At 47.3% G+C, this 19,287-nt stretch overlaps 1 protein-coding gene across 1 annotated transcript; it reads left to right on the top strand.

The window, feature by feature from the left end:
• The first annotated feature begins 12 nt into the window (after positions 1–12).
• On the top strand, positions 13–19,045 carry tm4sf18 (transmembrane 4 L six family member 18). Its single transcript, XM_055645710.1, has 6 exons — positions 13–3,411; positions 6,390–6,479; positions 8,540–8,682; positions 10,523–10,700; positions 13,295–13,340; positions 13,913–19,045. Exons 1-6 carry the CDS (start codon positions 3,235–3,237, stop codon positions 13,915–13,917), a joined length of 639 nt encoding a protein of 212 aa, XP_055501685.1. The 5' UTR covers positions 13–3,234; the 3' UTR covers positions 13,918–19,045.
• The last annotated feature ends 242 nt before the right edge of the window (positions 19,046–19,287 follow it).

Raw genomic sequence — 19,287 nt, 5'->3', positions numbered from 1 at the left:
TTCATTCATTCATTCATTCATTCATTCATCATACATTCATTCATTTATTCTTTGGGCCAAATACAGGCAGGAGGTACTAGTGTAGATGGGACATGTTGGTCGGCATGGGTACTTTGGGCTGAAGGGCCTGTTTGCATGTTGTATGACTATGACTCCAAGGATCCCGACCCGAAACGTCAACTACCCATGTTCTCCAGAGATGTTGCCAGACCTGCTGAGTTACTCCAGCACTTTGTGTCCTTTTTTGTAAACCAGCATCAGCAGTTCCTTGTTTTTGCAAATACTTACCTACCCTGCCTTCCCTCCACCCACTTCCAACCTCCACCTGAGCAGAAAATGTCTGATAGCAGTCCGTTGTTTGAACACTCATGGGAAACAAAGACCTGACCATGATCAAGAATTAAAAAAACATGTGAACTATCAAACTGATAACCTGCAGCTTTCTCACTGTTGTTTTGAGAAGGGCTTGTGAAACCTAGCAACGCATGAATAATCAGTGGATGCGTAAATATTCCACGCAGTGCAATCTTTAAATAACTATAAATATGCTTCAGACTCTAGTGTAAACAGTTTAGGAAGTGAACTAATTGGGTTATGACATTGGTAGATCTGTTGCCTCACAGCGCCAGAGATCTGGGTTTGATCCTGACTGTGGGCGCTGTCTGTATGGAGTTTGTACGTTCTCCCAGTGACCACATGGATTTTCTCCGCATGCTCCGGTTTTCTCCCACATCCCAAAGACGTGCGGGTGTGTAAGTTAATTGGCTTCTGTAAAATTGCCCCTGGTGCGCAGGAAGTAGACATGAAAGTGGAATAACATAGAACTAGTGTGAACGGGTGATGGAATCAGTGGGCCAAGGGGCTGTTTCCATGCATATCTCTACACTAAACTAAACAAAGACCTTGACTATGTGGCTGGGAATGATTAACACTGCCAGTTTTCACCGGGTGTTCCGTTTCCTCCCACATTCCAAAGACGTGTGGGTTTGTAGGTTAATTGGCTTCTGTAAAATTGCCCCTGGTGTGTAGGATAGAACTAGTGTACGGGTGATTGATGGTCGGCACGGACCTGGTGGGCTGAAGGGCCCATTTCCGAGCTGTATCTCGAAACTAAACTAAACATGTGGCAGATAACATGTGCCTATTGAGTCAGCCTGGTAACGTTACTCGGTAGAAACTTCTTGAGGTCACCATTCAGACATAATCATGACTTCAATGTACCTGTCACAATGCCCTTGCGGTGTGAGTGTTAGTACAGAGCAGCACTACCTGTAGAGAGTGGCTGATGTGTGATTCAAGAAGCCCTGTGTTTAACCAATGCTGTGAAATAAAAGGAACAAAATATACAGCACACAACCTGACTACAGTCTGTTCATTATTTCGCTCTTATTTAACTCTGTGAATTGTCCCTAGTGTGTAGGATAGTGTTAGTGGACGGGGATCGCTGGTCGGCGCGGGCTCGGTGGGCTGTTTCTGCGCTGTATCTCTAAACTAAACTAAACTAACAGATTTTTGTTTAAGAAGGAACTGCAGATGTTGGAAAATCGAATTGACAAAAATGCTGGAGAAACTCAGTGGGTGAGGCAGCAACTATGGAGCGAAGGAAATAGGCAACGTTTCGGGCCGAAACCTTTCTTCAGAGTATAGAAACGTGAAAATGTATATCTCCAGATTCAGGGAACAATTTCTTCCCAGCTGTTATCATTCTCTCCACATCCACTCTATCCAGACCTTTCACTATTTGATGTTTCAATGAGGTCCTACCCCTCATCCTTCTAAATTCCAGCAAGTACAGGCCCAGTGCCATCAAACGCTCATATGTTAACCCAATCATTCCTAGGATCATCCGGTTGCTTCGGATTCCTCCCACATCCCAAAGAAGTACAGGGTTGCAGGTTAACTGGCCTCTGCGAAACTGCCCTTCATGTGTAGGAAATAAAAGAGGAAATGGGATAACATAGAATACAGAGTAACACAGTAGTGCAGCTGGTAGAGCTGGGCCTTACAGCGCCAAATATCCGGGTTCAACCCTGACCTTGGGTACTGTCTGTGTGTAGTTTGCACGTTCTCCCTATGACTGCGTGTGTGGGCATCCTCCGGGTGCTCTGGTTTCCTCCCACATCCAAAGATATGTGGGTTTGTAGGTTAATTGGCCTCTATAAAATCCCCCCTAGTGTATTGGGAATAGAAACATAGAAAATAGGTGCAGGAGTAGGCCATTTGACCGCTCGAGCCTGCACCGCCATTCAATATGATCATGGCTGATCATCCAACTCAGTATCCTGTACCTGCCTTCTCTCCATACCACCTGATCCCTTTAGCCACAAGGGCCACATCTAACTCCCTCTTAAATATAGACAATGAACTGGCCTCAACTACCTTCTGTGGCAGAGAGTTCCAGAGATTCACCACTCTCTGTGTGAAAAATGTTTTTCTCATCTCGGTCCTAAAGGATTTCCCCCTTATCCTTAAACTGTGACCCCTTGTCCTGGACTTCCCAACATCGGGAACAATCATCCTACATCTAGCCTGTCCAACCCTTTAAGAACTTTGTAAGTTTCTATAAGATCCCCCCTCAATCGTCTAAATTCTAGCGAGTACAAGCCGAGTCTATCCAGTCTTTCTTCATATGAAATGGATGTGGAAGTGTGATAGCATAGAACTGGTGTGAACGTGATTGATGGCTGGTGAGGACTCGGTAGGCCAAAAGGCCTGTTTCCATGCTGTCTCTTTAAACTAAACAACCCACTTCACCTTCCCATTGGGTGCCTCAATGGATGTGCGGGTTTGTAGGTTAATTGGTCTCTATAAATCCCCCCTAATGTGTAGAGTGTGGGTGAGAAAGTGGGATAACTTAGAACTAGTGTGAACAGGTGATCGATGGTCGGCGTGGTCTAGGTGGGTCGAAGGGCCTGTTTCCACGCTGTATCTCGACACTAATCTCAGAGAGCTCGGCCTTTTCCATTTAGCTTGAACCTTGCAGCTCCACAGATGACGAGCTGCGACCAGTTGCGACATCAGGCGCCTTATCAGGAGGACTGTTTTCAACAACACAGCTGGAAGGTTTATTCTGGCAGCAGCACGCCTGCGCAGCCCAGCACTGCTGTGTGTTTAACTGCCGGCAAGCTGACCCAAAACGCAGTCTCTCATCACAGCCCGGTTGCCTCTGCACTCCGGCTGACTGCTCCACGGTGAAAAAGCAGGGCCTGCGTTAAGGAGGAAGACACAGTCAGGATGTGCTTTGAAAAATGCGCGCGGTGTATTGGCGTTACACTGATACCCTTGGCTGGTTTGGCTATTGTCGCTGACATTTTGCTCTATTTCCCAAACGGTGAGACAAAGTATGCAGAGAGGGACGAGCTCACACTATTGGTGTGGTTTTTTGAAGGAATCGTTGGAGCGGGCTTATTGGTGGGTATGTTCCTTCAATCCAATAGTCTGATAGTCAGTGCCAAGATTAAAAAGAGTTCTTAAGGTAAAATAATTAATGGAAGGAAAGTTTCATGTTTCCGATAAGAAGGGCTCTGGATTTCCCATTGGAGTGTCCTTCTAAGGCGAGAGGGGCAAAGTTTAAAAGAGATGTGCAGGGTTAGGGTTAGGGTTTTTACACAGAGGGTGGTGGGTGCCTGGAATGAGCTGCCAGTGAATAGTGAAAAGCCTAGATAAAGTGGATGTGGAGAGGATGTTTCCACTAGTTGAAGCGTCTAAGACCAGTGGGCACAGCCTCAGAAAAAAAGGACATGTCTTTAGAAAGGAGGTGAGGAGGAATTTCTTCAGTCAGAGGGTGGTGAATCTGTGGAATTCATTGCCTCAGACGACTGTGGAGACCAAGTCAATGGATATTTTTGAGGCAGAGATTGACAGATTCTTGATTAGTAAGGGTGTCAGGGGTTATGGTAAGAAAGCAGGAGAATGGGGTTAAAAGGGAACGATAGATCAGCCATGACAGAAAGGCAGAGTAGACTTGAAGTCCACCACTTGTAGTATCATTCGTCACATTTCCAGACGTATTAGTGAAAGGAGGATAGTGCCAGTGTACAGGGATCGCTGGTCGGTGTGGACTTGGTGGGCCGAAGGGCCTGTTTCCGCGCTGTATCTCTAAACTAAACTAAACTAATGGAATGGCACGGTGGCGCAGCGGTAGAGTTGCTGCCAGAGACCATGGTTCGATCCTAGCACGGGTGCTATCTGTATGGAGTTTGAACGTTCTCCCCGTGACCTGTGTGGGTTTCTCCAGGTGCTCCAGTTTCCTCTCACCCTCCAAAGATGAACAGGTTTGTAGGTTAATTGACTTTGGTAAAACTGTAAATTGGCCCTAGTGTATGTAGGATAGTGTTAATATGCCAGGATCGCTGGTGAGCGCGGTCTCGGTGGGCCGAAGGGCCTGTTTCTGCACAGTATCTCTAAACTAAACTAAATTAAAGTAAACCAAACTAAAAGTGCAGTCATTACTTGACGTTGCAAACAGTCTGTGCGTTAGATACCCCATTCAGATTGTTGCCCTGTGTTGGTACTCTGTGCAGTGTGACTTCTGTATCCTGTTTAACATTGGACTAGAATCACAAGCACCTTCCGTGAATGGTTTGCTCTGATGCTTTTTCTCCTGCCAAGTAACGTTGTCCTCTGTCTCCCTGAAGGTGCTAACTCCTGCCTGGGATGTAGGGTCTAAGGTGACAATGTTGTGTTGTTGTTGCACTCCAGAATTTGGTCTGAAGAAGGGTCCCAACCCGATACATCACCCATCCTTCTCCAGTGATGGTGCCTGACCCGCTGAGTTACTCCAGCACTTTGTGTCTATCTCCAGAGTTTGTCCTTTTCGCTAAATCGCAGGCTACTCCCCACCGCGCTAACTTCCCAATGTGTGCGTTTAGGTCATAGACCTATAAATATATTGCACTGCTATTTACAAATGGGTGCCAGGGTCCTACTTGGTACCAGACATTTACAGACGGAGAATTTTGGCAGGGTGCACTGTGACTTTGATGTTGATAATTAAGGTATAAGGACGCCTGAAGGACATTGCTATGCATTTTGAACCCATTTGCCAAATGCTTTTCTTCTCAGTGGGAAACACAACAAATTTGAAAAAAAAAGAAAACTTTATGTGTGGGAAGGAACTGCAGATGCTGGTTTATACCAAAGATACGCACAAAATGCTGGGTCAGGCAGCATCTCTGGAGAAAACGAATAGGTGATATTTCAGGTCAGACTGCGAGTCAGGAGAGAGGGAAGCTGGAGGTATGAAAAGGTTCACAACATATCAGAGCAGGCACCAATGACCAAGGAAAGGTGGAGCCCACAATGGCTGTGGAAGAGACAACAAAGGGATACAAACAGTGAAACTAGTAGGTCAACTAGAGTGGGGGAGGGACAGAGAGAGCAAATGCTGGGGTAACTTCAAATTAGAGAAATTAATATTCATACCGCTGGGGTGTAAGCTGCCCACGCGAAATATGAGGTGCTGTTCCTTCAACGTGTGAGTGGCCTCACTCTGACAGTGGAGGAAGCCCAGGACAGAAAGGTCACTGTGGGAATGGGAAGGGGAGTTAAATGTTTCAACACATTTAATACATTTTGTGTCTACAATGAAAGCATCATGACAGGTAGCACAGTGGCAGATAGTGCTGCAGCCTCACTGCTTCAGTGATTTGGGAAAAGTTCCATCCGAGACTACAAGAAATTGCAGAGAGTTGTGGACATAGCTCAGACCATCACGCAAACCAACCTCCCTTCCATGTACTCCCCGCTGCCTCGGCAAGGTCACCAGCATAATCAAGGACGAGTCTCACACCGGTCACCCCCTCTTCTCCCCACTGCCATCAGGCAAGAGGTACAGAAGTTTGAAATTGCATAGCTCCAGATTCAGGGGCAGTTTCTTCCCAGCTCTTATCGGGCAACTGAACCATCCTCTCACAAACCAGAGTGCAGTCCTGGCCTTCCATCTACCTCACTAGAGACCTTTGAACTATCTTTAATCGGTCCTTATCTGACCTAATCTTGACCAAACTAATATACCCTTTATCCTGTATCTGTACACTGTGGACGGCTTGATTGTAAACATATATAGTCGTCTTGTTGATTGGACAGCATGTAACAAAGAAATGCTTCACTGCACCTCGGTATGGGGGACAATAATAAACTAAACTAAACTAAATCTTGTTGGTCTCCAAACATTGCTACAGATAACACCAAGTGGACAATGATGTGAGAGGACTTTGGGAAGATCCTACACACTGGATCTCCTCATCTTGCCCATGAGGAGGGGGACTGGTGCAAGGGTGTGCAATTCTAGCTGGAGGCCAGCAGAGGGTAGTGTTGCGCGACTAAAATGTGACATCTTTTATTTCAAGTCCATTCATTTCATGACCTCTTTCTTTTTTAAATTGCAGATGATTTTGCCTATTGTGGTGTTTATTTGCCTTGAAGACGATGATTGTTGTGGTTGCTGTGGGAACCAGGACTGTGGGAAGAGCTGTGCAGTAAGAAACCACCAATGTACTGTTATTCTGTTGTGTTAGTGTCGGACATCTTAAGCCAATGGTCAAAGGTGACCATTATTGTTACATGTGCAAACGCACAGTGAAATTCTTTTTTTTATTGCATACAGTTCAGTAAAATATTGCCATATCCAAGCACAATCCCCGATTAGCAAAGTGTACAGAAAAAGTCCACTGAGACCACATGCAGGAGTCGGCAGGTTTTGGCACCATTTTCAAAGTCTGGCCCTAGTGCCCTAGGCAGTGGCGGACGGGCCAGAGTGTCAGCTTGCCCGATGGCAAGTGGGCCCCTGATGAAGTGGGCCCCCTATATCAAGTGGGCCCCTGATGAAGTGGGCCCCCTATATCAAGTGGGACCCTGATAAAGTGGGCCCCCTTTGTCTCCTGGCAACCAATATTTTTAGACCCAGTCCGCCCCTGGCCCTAGGCCCCTTTTTCTTTTATCAAAAAATAATTTTAATAAACAAAAAAATACACACAAAAATACAAACAAACCCACCACCATAATACAAAATAAACGAATATTCCTAAATATTATATAACTATTTCCCAGTCCTTATTGAGGATACCATCCACCCCATGTGGTGCCCAGCAGTCCCTGAAACCCCCCATGGAACCCGTGGACAGCGCGTAGTACCTTTCCAAAACTACCCGGGCACGGGTGTAAGCCTGGAAAGGGGGCAGGCAGCTGGCTCGGGCAGAGCCCTCTTCTGCCTGGCGCCGTGACTCACGGATGGCCAGCTGGGCCAAACCCAGGAGCAACCCAGCCAGGACATCCTCAACCCGATCCTCTCCCCTACGCACAGGGTGTCCAAAGATAAAGATGGTGGGTGTGAAGTGCAGCCAGAAGGCAAGGTGCAGCCCTTTAGGTATTGCAACAGGGGCTACAACCTCACACACTCCATATACACATGGTACACAGACTACTCCAGCCGGCAAAAGTGGCAGGCGGTTGGCGAGTCTGTGAACCGTGAGAGAAACAGGTTGCAGGAGACTCCTCGATGCAATACCCTCCACCCCAGGTCCCTGATGTAGATGGGGAGAATCTCTGCGTAGACGGACCCCCACCGGGGGCCCCCTCGCAACCGGAAGGCAACACCGACCGCCACTTGGTGTCCGGACGGTGGACCAGGGCGAGGAAGTGCAGGGTGTGGAGGAGGAGCCCGTACGGGACCCGACTCCATGTGTCTCGGAGGGAGGTGAAGGGCGTCAAGGAAATGCGGCACAGGTTGTGTGGGACCGGCTCCCGGGATGGATTACGGTGCTTGGGTCCGACGAGTACTTCCGGCTGAGTGGGGCTTTGCTCCGGCGTGAGTACTCCATATGTTTGAGTCCCCCCCGACACCGGGGGGGGGGGCGGGACAAGGACCGGCTGCTCTCACGACTGGGCCGTCACCCTCCGCTGACGGAGGGGCCCCCGGTCAATGGCAACCAGGTTCCAGACTCTCAACAAGTCCCTGTAGAAGCCGGGCATCCCCATCATGACGGCACGGCTGACGCCCACCATCGGGATCCGCGTACCTCCTTGAAGGCAGCGTCCCTGATGGAAAAAGTGCGTCACCAGCACGTGACGCCTGGGAGGATGCCCAGAGTACAGGTATCTCTGCAGGGTCCTGAGGCGGAAATCTCAGGACCGCTGCAGAGACCCAGTGCTTTCCATTGCCCCAGAAGAAGTCCACCAGCTTCTTCTGGTTGATCCCACCAAAGGTGGCCGATGGGACCAAGGTGGTCAATCTATACCAGAGCAAGGAGGCCACTAGTTGGTTAATGATCAACACCCTGTCCCGGTAGTGAAGCACTCTGAGGAGACCTGACCAGTGTCATATGGAGCAGAGCCTGAACCAAGCGAGCCCCAGGCTGCGGCGAGGCCTCCAGCCGTCCCCTTATTCTGTGACCACGGTTCACTCTCCTCACGTCCGCCGTCGCCAGCTCTCTCCTCTCTGGTCTCTGGTCTTCAGGGGATGAGCAAGGGCACTACAGGCCGCTGCCCGCAGGATCTTTTTCATCCAGATTACTGATGCTGTCTGTTCTCTTGCAATCAGATGCTGGCGTCGGCTGTGGTGGCTCTGGTCGGGATCGCCGGCTCTGGATACTGTCTCATTGTCTCCGCTCTGGGTTTGAAACAAGGACCGTACTGCCTCACGGACCTGGGATGGCGATACCCTTTCAATGACACCAATGGAAGGTTAACAAAACCAATATGTCTTTACATGGATGGGAAGGATTTAAAGGGATGAGGGTCAAACGCGGGCAGGTAGGACTAGATTAGATGGGGCATGTTGATTGACAATAGACACTAGGTGCAGGAATAGGCCATTCGGCCCTTCGAGCCAGCACCAGCATTCAATGTGATCATGGCTGATCATCCCCAATCAGTACCCCGTTCATGCCTTCTCCCCATATCCCCTGACTCCACTATCTTTAAGAGCCCTATCTAGCTCTCTCTTGAAAGTATCCAGAGAACCGGCCTCCACCACCCTCTGAGGCAGAGAATTTCACAGATTCAAAACTCTGTGTGAAGAAGTGTTTCCTTGTCTCCGTTCTAAATGGCCTACCCCTTATTCTTAAACTGTGGCCCCTGGTTCTGGACTCCCCCAACATCGGGAATATGTTTCCTGCCTCTAGCGTGTCCAAACCCTTAATAATCTTATATGTTTTAATAAGATACCCTCTCATCCTTCTAAACTCCAGAGTGTACAAGCCCAGCCGCTCCATTCTCTCAGTATATGACAGTGTCGCCATCCTGGGCATTAACCTTGTGAACCTACGCTGCACTCCCTCAATAGCAAGAATGTCCTTCCCTCAAATTAGGGGACCAAAACTGCACACAATACTCCAGGTGTGGTCTCACTAGGGCCCTATACATTGGCATGGATGAGTTAGACGGAAGGATTTTCCCTGCTACACGACTCGATTCCACTGTGACGGATTGAAAGATGCCACATAGAGACACTATTTCCTCTGGCTTCACAATTTGCAACTCTTCAATCCTTTTGTCTCACACCTGTTGTTTCTTCATCTCTGGCCTTTGTCCAAACATCTGCCCATCACCCCCCCCACCCCCCACCCCCACCCCATCGCCTGTGTTCACCAATTAGCTGCCACATTTTGTCTTGCCCCTCCTCTTCTCCGGCTTTCTTTGCACCCGCCCTCTCCCAGCTGTTATCAGGCAACTGAACCGTCCAACGATTGAATTGAATGGAATGGAATACTTTATTGTCACATGTGACGGTGTGACAATAAGTCAGGGTGAAATTCTTTGCTTGCATACCCAAGGTAACCAGCGAGAGTGCGGTCCTGACCTCCCATCTACCTCATTGCAGATATTTGAACTATCTTTAATCGATCTTTATCTTGCACTAAATGCTGTACCCTTTCTCCTTCATCTGTACAATGTGGACTGTAATAATGTACGGTCTTTTCTTTGACTGGATATCACGTAACAAGAAGCTTTTCGCTGCACCTCAGTACATGTGACAATAATAAACTGAACTAAACTACATTTAATTAACACTCTGACATATATAGGAAAGGTTTGAAGGGATTGGGCCAAATGTTTCTTTCGTTTTAGTTCTAGAGATACAGCGTGGAAATGGGCCCTTCAGCCCACCAATTCCATGCCGTCCTGGCCAGCGTTCCTACACGCTGGAGACAATTTCCAGAAGCCAATTAACCTACAAACCGGAAGGTCTTAGGAATGTGGGAGGAAACCAGAGCACCCGGTGAAAATACACGCAGTCACAGGGAGAGCGCGTAAACTCTGTACAAGTAGAGGACGGAGTCCGTAGTCAGGATCGAACCCGGGTCTCCGGTACTGTAAGACAGCAACTCCCGCAGTGCGCCATTGTGCCGCCCCATGACTCTAACAGCTGAACAATCTGCTTCTGCCCTCGGGAAGGTCCTGGGATGAGCGCGAGTTATTGGTGGCCAGGATCTGGGGCAGGGACATCTTGACGTGGGCTGTGGAGAGGACGCAGAGGGGATGTTTCCAGCAAGGAGTGACTGGGTCATATTTCCCTGCACAGGTACCTCACCAACCACACCAGCTGGAGCCAGTGCATTGAACCGAAACATGTTGTGACGTGGAACGTGACTTTATTCTCCATCCTTCTGACGCTCAGTGGAGTCGAGATCATCTTGTGTTTGGTTCAGTTAATAAACGGCTTGGTCGGTGGGATTGTTAGAAGCTGCCATTGCCAACAGGTAATCCCACGCATGTTTAGTTCCTCATTCTGAACTCTGGGGAGGAATTTTCACTCGAATGTGCAACATTTTAGAGTCATAGTCATACAATGTGGAAACAGGCCCATCAGCCCAACCTGCCCACACCGACCAACATGGCCCATCTACACTAGTCCCACCTGCCTGCGTTTCGGCCTTATCCCTCTAAACCTGTCCTATCCATGGACCTGTCTAATTGTGTCTTAAATGTTGCGAGTCTTAGCCTCAACTACCTCCACTGGCAGCTCGTTCCATACATCCACCATCCTTTGTGTGAAAAATTACCCCTCAGATTCCTATTAAATCTTTCTCCCCTCATCTTAAACCTACAGTATGTCCCTGGTTCTTGATTCGCCTACACTGGGGAAGAGACTCTGTGCATCTACACACTCTATTCCTCTCATGATCTTGTACACCTCTATAAGATCACCTCTCATCTTCCTGCGCTCCAAGGAATATGATCCCAGCCTGCTCAACCTCTCCCTATGGCTCAGATCCTCCAGTCCTGGTAACATCTTTGTAATTCTTCTCTGTACCCTTTCCACCTTCACAACATCTTTCCAATAATATTTTCTCAGAGCAATTCGCCTGAAACCAGTTCACAATCATTTAAAAGCAAATTACCTTCACCATCAATCAAATTGTTGCCAACATATGTTCTGGTTTCATGTTCGGCCCACTGAGTCCCCTCCAACCAGCGATCACCCCAGCGAGCACACTAGGGACAATTAACCTGCACGTCCTTGGAGTGTGGGAGGAAACCAGGAGCCCGTGAGAAATCCCATGCAGTCACAGGAAGAAGGTACAAACTCTGTACGGGCAGCACCAGTGGTCAGGATCAAATCCAGGCACCGTAAGGCAGCAACTCCATTGCTACGCCACTGTGCCACCCTAATATCTGAGATTTTGGAGAACTTGGGTTGGGAGGCTGATATGTGATTGCATTATGTCAATTATTTGGGCTCTTGTGAAGAGGAGTATTGTAGGGACCAACCTACCACTGTGTAAGAAATAAACTTTGCCCACTATTGGCCTCTCCGCCACAATCAGCCACTGTGGTGACTTGGAGCCATCGAAGGAGGGTCCAAAATTTAATGGGAACCTCCACGTGCAAGATGTCGGTGAAACGTTTTTACATATTTTGATTCAAATGTACTCACAATGTGACAACTGTACATCAATACACATCGGAGAAATACAGGAAAATGTTTTATTATGGCATTTGATTAATTTAAAATTGGATTAGCTGAAAGACTGAAGTTGGGTCAGGTCCACCACTCCATCTATCAGGGAGTGCCTTCGAGAGCGATTATTTAAAAATGAATAATGACTAATTGCAGATCTTCAGGCAGATCTGGCAAACTCGCTTTTGCAGCAACTTGAGGTAAAACAAGACATTTTTCCAAATGGAATAAATGGAACTCAGATCATCGTAGGACCACCATCTCCACCCCTTTCCGCTTTCCACAGAGACTGTTCCCTCCGCAACTCCCTGGTTCACTCATCTCTTCCACCCAAACCACCCCCTCCCCAGGAACTTTCTCCTGCAACCGCAGAGGATGCAACACCTGTCCCTATACCTCCCTCCTCAACTCCATCCAGGGACCCCGACGGCCCTTTCAGGGGAGGCAGAGCTTCACGCATCTCCTCTAACCTCATCTACTGTGTCCATTGTTCTGGGTGTGGACACCTATATATCGACGACACCAAGCACAGACTGGGCGATCGTTTCACTGAACACCTCCACTCAGGCTTCCCTGGCCTACCCAATCTCTCGGTTGCCAAATATTTTAACTCCCCTTCCCATTCCCACAATTACCTTTCTGGCCTGGGCCTCCTTCACTGTCAGAATGAGACACATGCAAATTGGCGGAACAGGGCCTCATATTTTGCATGGGCAGCTTACAACACAGCGGGATGAATATTGATTTCTCTAATTTAGGTAACCCCTCAATTTCCTCTGTCCCCGCCCCTTTCCCACTCTAGTCATCCACTGTTCGCATCCATATACCCCTTTGTCGCCTCTTCCACAGCCAACAATGGACTATTGTGGGCTTCACCTTTCCTTGATCATCAGTGCCAACTCTGATTTGTTCTGATCCTTTTCATACCTCGAGTTTTCCTCTCCCCTGACTCCTAGTCTGAAGAAGGGTCTCAACTCGAAACGTCACCTGCTCCCTTTTCTCCTGAGACGCTGCCCAACCTGCTGAGTTACTCCAGCATTTACTATCAGCTGTAAACCAGCGTCTGCAGTTCCTTCCTAGATATGTTTTGTCTTTGTTTTTTTGTTCATGGATTCTGTTGGCAATAAACCTTCTCTGCAATGTGGTTAACAGCTTGCAAAAGACAGTCATATTTCTCATGACTCAGAAACAAAGGGAAGAATAAGTGGAAGGTTGCCGGCAATAGACTTGGAGCGTCAATAGTGGGAAAATGCTAGAGTTTCAGTGGTGGACTTCCCTCATGCCTACTATCGCTCAGGCCTCACACCATGCATGTGGCAATAATGAACCCAAAGCTGAAGCTAAAGCTAAATCTGTGTTTGCAGCGTCTAACTCTGACTTTTGTTTTAAAAGCTCGGGACATGCAATGAGTATGAGGTCGAGGTGTACGAGGTCACAGGTGGGTGCTGAGATCCAGTCGGAGAGGGTGTGTGGGAGAGGACTAGCAAGCAAGGGAATGCACTGGGCAGGAGGGAGAGGGGGGGGGGGGGGGGGGGGGGGGTGGGGGGGGGGACCGATGAGAAGTTAGAGCAGCCCTGAGAAGAGAATAAGAAGTGGGTGGGTTGATAGGACATGGATGCTTCCTGGAGAGTCCCGATACACTCGGGATATGAGGTGAGAGGTAATGGTTTAGACTTTAGAGATACAGTGCAGAAAGTGGATGAGAAAGTGGGATAACATACTGTAGAACGAGCGTAGAGGGTGATCGATGGTCGGCGTAGACTTGATGGGCTGAAGGGCCTGTATCAACACTGTATCTCTAAACCAAAACTAAACTAAACTTGTGGTAGGGACTTTGCCTTGTTAAGTTTATATCTAATCTCAGTGGGGTAATTCAGGGCACTGTGCAATATTTAGCAATGCCACAAACTACAGAGGCCATGCACTGCGGGGCGCTGACCCAGTTAGGATTAGTTACATGAACATTGGTCTAACCACCTGCTAAAATATCCCTCTGCTCTCTCCTGCCAGAATGATGTTTAAGGGGCAGTCACTCGGTGCCAGAATGGAAGAGACTGGAAGCTTCTACCTCTCTGCGCTGGGTGCCCTTGCTACTGTCATCTGCTGGTCTGAAATCAAGCATCCGAATTTCGTCAGACACATTTCACGCTGTATTATATAGGGTTCTGCCAGGATTCGGGGTAAAGTCAGAGGAAATTCAGAGCTCATGTGACATTTTCAATGACATTATCATTAGACACTGATGTGTCTGAACTGTATGTGTGTGATCATTCAGCTAATTTCCTCGCATTTTTCTACATTTCTACATGCCGTGGTTTGTTCTGTTCCCTTTTATCAGTTGCTACTGGTGGTTGCCATGGCAAACGTTGATGATGGCTGTGATCCATGGGTTGTTTGGGAAGGAACTGCAGGTGCTAGTTTAAACCAAAGATAGACACATAAAGCTGGAGTAACTCAGCGGGTCAGACAGCGTTTCTGGAGTAAAGCAAGAGGTGACATTTCGTGTCGAGACCCAGTCTGAAGAAGGATCTCAACCCGAAATGTCACCTATTCCTTTTATTCAGAGGTACAGTCTGACCCGGTGAGTTACTCCAGCTTTCTGTGTCTATCCATAGGTTGTTGCCTGGTATTCGAGTGAATGGTTAGAATTGGAACAATTTGTAGGCCACCTACCATTATGTCAACATAGGCTAATCTCATAACATGTGGAGTTGTGCATCATTATTGGATCAAGACTGGTCTATATGTATCTGCCGCATTTCAATTACCCTTAATAATCATGGTTAATAAAACCCTATTAATTGCAGTTTGTAAATTGACTCCCAACTACAAAAGCATTGTGGAGTTTGTTGAAGACATCTCCCATTCATCCGATATCCATTGAAACAATTTTTAATCTAATCTTTTTCCAGTATACCATGACTGTTATAGAGTCATCGAGCCATACAGCATGGAAACAGGCCCTTTGGCCCAACTTGTCCAAGCCCCATGGACTCTAGTACCACCTGCCCACGTTTGGCCTATATCCCACTAAACCTTTCCTATCATGCGCCTGTCCAAATGACTTTTAAATGTTGTATTAGTACCTGCCTCAATTACTTTCTCTGGCAGTTCATTCCATAAACCCACTGCCCTAGATGAAAAAGCTACTCCTCTGGTTCTTATTAAATATTTTACCTTAAACCTGTGTCCCCTGGTTCTTCATTCCCCCGTTCCAGGTTAAAGATTCTGTGCATTTACCCCACCATTCCCCCCTCATGATAGTATAAACCTCGATAAGACCAGCCCTTATCCTCCTGTGCTCCAGGGAATAAAGTCTTAGCCTGCCTAACCCCCTCCCTAAAGCTCAGACTTTTGTCTCCAGCCATTGTCTTTGGCAGATAGAAGTTAATGAGTCAATGCTCAACCAAACGGCTACATATCAACCAATGAGTACCATATATATTTGGTGTTTGATGCTCTAGTGACAGTATACATGTAAACCAGTGCTTGAAATTTATACCCTTCAGTGATAAAAAAAAAAATGGAACAATCACTCCAAGGACCAACGGAGTAATTATTTTTATTCATCAGTTAATCCCTGCGCTGCTAATGAATGTCAATATTTATTTTCCTGAACTTTCAATGATTCTTTATTATCACAGGTACCGAGGCATGGTGGAATTCTTTTAAAAGCATTTTAAAAGTCGTAAGGTCATAAGGAATAAGAATAAATTAGGCCATTCGACCCATCAAGTCTACTCCGCCATTCAATCATGGCTGATCTATCTCTCCTTCCTTACCCCATTCTCCTGCCTTCTCCCCATAGCCTCTGACACCTGTACTAATCAAGAATCTATCTATCTCTGCCTTAAAAATATCCACTGACTTTGCCTCCACCGCCTTCTGCAGCAAAGAATTCCACAGATTCACCACCCAGTCAGTCACTCGGTCCAAGTTGCTTTAAGTGCAGTTGGCCATAAAGGCCCGTTGTCCTGGTGACGTTGCAGTGTCGGCCTGGCCAGGTGAAACTGTAGCCGTCCTCCACCGCTGCTCCGCTGCTCCACTGCTCCGTGCCGCTGCAGGCTACACCCGGTCCGCACGCACGCTCGCTCTCCGGGACCAGCGGACCGATCCAGTCGAGGTCCAGCCTGCTGCCAGGAGGACATGTCGGTGTAGCACTGAGTGTTACTGCCTCTCTGCTTCAGTGAGCAAATTCATTCTTGGGTGCTCCCAGAGTGGTGCTTGCGTCTTCTCCCTGTGACCATTTGGATTCCCTCCGGTGATCCAGTTTCCTCTCATATCCCAGAGGTGTGCTGGTAGGTGACTGGATTACTGCAAATTAACTCATGCGTAGGGACATGACAAAGGAATGAACAGGGAGGTGAAGGGAACGAGAGGGATGGTACGTTGCTGGAGCTACAGGGAAAATAAGGGGAGAGGAGATAGGATTGTTCTGCTGGGAGCCAACATTGACCTGATGGGCTGATTGGCCTGTGCGTGTCGGACGGAACTGCAGATGCTGCTTTATGTCAAAGATAGACACAAAATGCAGGCGTAGCTCAGCGGGTCAGGCAACACCGCTGGAAGAAAGGAATAGGTGACGTTTCGGGTTGGAGCGCTTCTTCAGACTGATTGATAGAGATTGCCAAATCAGAACAAGGCCGGCAACAGATGACCCCCAGGAAGGGTGGAGTCCTTAGTGGCCCATTGCTGGCTGGAGAAGATGTGGTAACAACAGAGATACAAGGATGTGAACAGTGGGACTAGCCCTCTTCCACCCAAGCCATCCACTGTAATTAGCACACCTTCACCAGCCCACAATAGGCCATTATGGACTCCATGCTTACTGCCAGCAATGGGCCATTGTGGGCTCCAGCCTTCCTGAGGTCCTGCATTTTGTGTCTTTCTTCAGGCTGATTGTCCACCTATTTAGTAATAAATGAAGACTACCACACGCGGCTTCCAAATTGCTTATCCAGACTACTTGTCAGATGTGCCGACCACTGGCATAATGATGACAAGTTGGCCACAAGTGATAACATTTAATAAACTGGATTTCCGTAAAATGTGCACTTGTAGTTTTTGCTTATTAATTTCAAGTTTTGAAGGAACATAAGAGAGAGGAACGGGAGTAGGCCACTCAGCCCATTGAGCCTGTGCTGTCATTTATTGAGGTCATGGTCTGTCCACATCCTCTGCACCGTATCCCAGCTCTGGCCTGTGTCCTTGATTCTATTAATGTCCAGAAATCCCTCAATCTCTGATTTCAAGGAACACAATAATTGAATCCCCGCAACCTCCAGGTTAGAAAATTCCAGAGATATGCACGAAGTGCTGGAGTAACTCAACGGGGCAGGCAGAATCTCTGGAGACAGGGAATAGGTGACGTTTCGGGTCGAGACCCTTTATCAGACTGAGAGAATTCCAGAGTCACCACTCTCTGAGCGAGGAGTTTTCTCCTTTACTTTTAGATTACTTTAGAGCTACAGCATGGAAACAGGCCCTTCAGCCCACTGAATCCATGCCAACCAACGATCACCCCCTACACCGGCATGATCTCACACACCAGGGACAACTAACTATTTTTACAGAAGCCAATTCACCTACAAACGTGCATGTATTTGGAGTGGGAGAGAAACCCCACGCGGTCACGGGGAGAACGTACAAACTCCGTACAGACAACACCCGTAGTCGGAATCAAACCTGGGTCTCTGGTGCTTTAAGGCAGTAAATCTACCGCTGCATCTCCGTGGCCACCCAGGAACTTTGAACTTCCATTTTTTGTAGGATCACAGGTTCCAATGGCACAGTGGCAGCAGTAGGACCAGCCTGGATGTGGATGGGAGGTGGTGCGGGTTGGGGGTGGCATCAGCAGCCCGGCCTGGTGGTAAAAGTCGGCAGGTCCGTCCGTTATCACCCAAATATGAAGAGATCTGTAAAAACGAGGCTTTACTGTATTAACTTCCTGACATCTTTGAAGAATTGACCAAATTCCAAACTTAAAGCTACGTTAAAGCAGCAACTCTACCGCTGTGCCACCATGCCACCTCATCTGAGGCCTATACCTTATCCTGAAAATGTGGCCCCAACTCCACACATCTGCTAATAAAACTCCCCGTCACTGGTATCCACCTATCACTTACCAGGCTTTGACCTCTAACCCCGACCTCTCTTTTCCAGCTGGTGTAATTCAGCGGATCAGGCATAATCTCTGGAGAACACGGATAGGTGACGTTTCAGGTCCAGACCTTTCCTCAAGTAAATTGTGCTGGCGGGTGGTAGAACGCTGGATGGGAGGTGGGGGCGGGACAGAGTCCACCAGGTGACAGGTGGATAGACACTGCAGTAACTCAGCGGGTCAGGCAGCATCTGTAGAGAAAAGGGATGGGTGACGGTTCAGATCAGAATGCTTTCTCAGAATGCCTGGCCTTTGAGTTACTCCAGCACTTTGTGTCTACCCTTGGTATAAATCAGCATCTGCTGTTCCTTGTTTCAACAAGTGATAGGTGGATACAGGTGTGGGGCAGGTTGATTGGCAGATGGTTGAACAAAAGCCAGAGATGATAAGACACAAAGTGTGAGATAAGGAGCTGCAGATAGATCAGTCTGGGGTCGTGTCCCAACCTGAAGTGTAACCTATCCATGTTCTCCAGAGATGCTGCCAGACCCACTGAGTTACACCAGCACGTTGTGTCTTTTTTTGTAACGCAGAATCTATGTAACTAAGACATATACCTCTTTATTTAAACTAAATTTCCCACCCTTACTGAATAAACTACATAAGAATATTCAATACTGGAAAACACTCCCCATTTCTATGCTTGGGAGAATTAATGCTATAAAAATGATTTTTTTACCGCAACTGCTGTACCTATTTCAATTAATTCCGATATATATTCCAAAAACTTTTTTCAAAAAAGTCGACTCCATTGTTACAAGTTTTGTCTGGGATTATAAGAATCATAGAATAAGTAAAAAACATTTATGTAAGTTAAAGATAAATGGAGGTTTGACTTTGCCAAATTTCTTATTTTATTTTTGGGCAGTCCATATTAAAAACATGAATTTCTGGCTGGAAGAAATGGATCAACAACCAGATTGGTTAATGATGGAAAAGGAAGACTGTCTACCTTTTGAAATTGGACCGATCATATTTGCCCCCACAAAACTGCACAAAAAAACCTATAAAGAAAACCCCATAATACATAGTGGAATACGAATTTGGAAACAAATAAAAAAAGATTTAAAATTGAATAATATACCACTATGCCTTCCCATTGTAAATAATCCTGTATTCAAATCATCCTTAATGGACAAAGGTTTCACACAATGGAAAAATGATGGAATCAAAAATATTGGACATCTTTATGGGAAAGGCACTTTTCTTTCATTTCAAGAGTTAC

This window comes from Leucoraja erinacea, chromosome 14, assembly GCF_028641065.1.
Source record: "Leucoraja erinacea ecotype New England chromosome 14, Leri_hhj_1, whole genome shotgun sequence".
NCBI classification, from domain to species: domain Eukaryota; kingdom Metazoa; phylum Chordata; class Chondrichthyes; order Rajiformes; family Rajidae; genus Leucoraja; species Leucoraja erinaceus.
Note: the sequence above shows the minus strand (reverse complement) of the source record. Positions and strands in the feature narration are given on the sequence as shown.

Coding starts and splice junctions, on each gene's coding strand:
- tm4sf18 (XM_055645710.1), top strand. CDS start 3,235: ATGTGCTTTGAAAAATGCGCGCGGTGTATTGGCGTTACACTGATACCC. Junction 6,480..8,539: donor ACTGTGGGAAGAGCTGTGCA/GTAAGAAACCAC, acceptor TCTTGCAATCAG/ATGCTGGCGTCGGCTGTGGT. Junction 10,701..13,294: donor GAAGCTGCCATTGCCAACAG/GTAATCCCACGC, acceptor TTGTTTTAAAAG/CTCGGGACATGCAATGAGTA.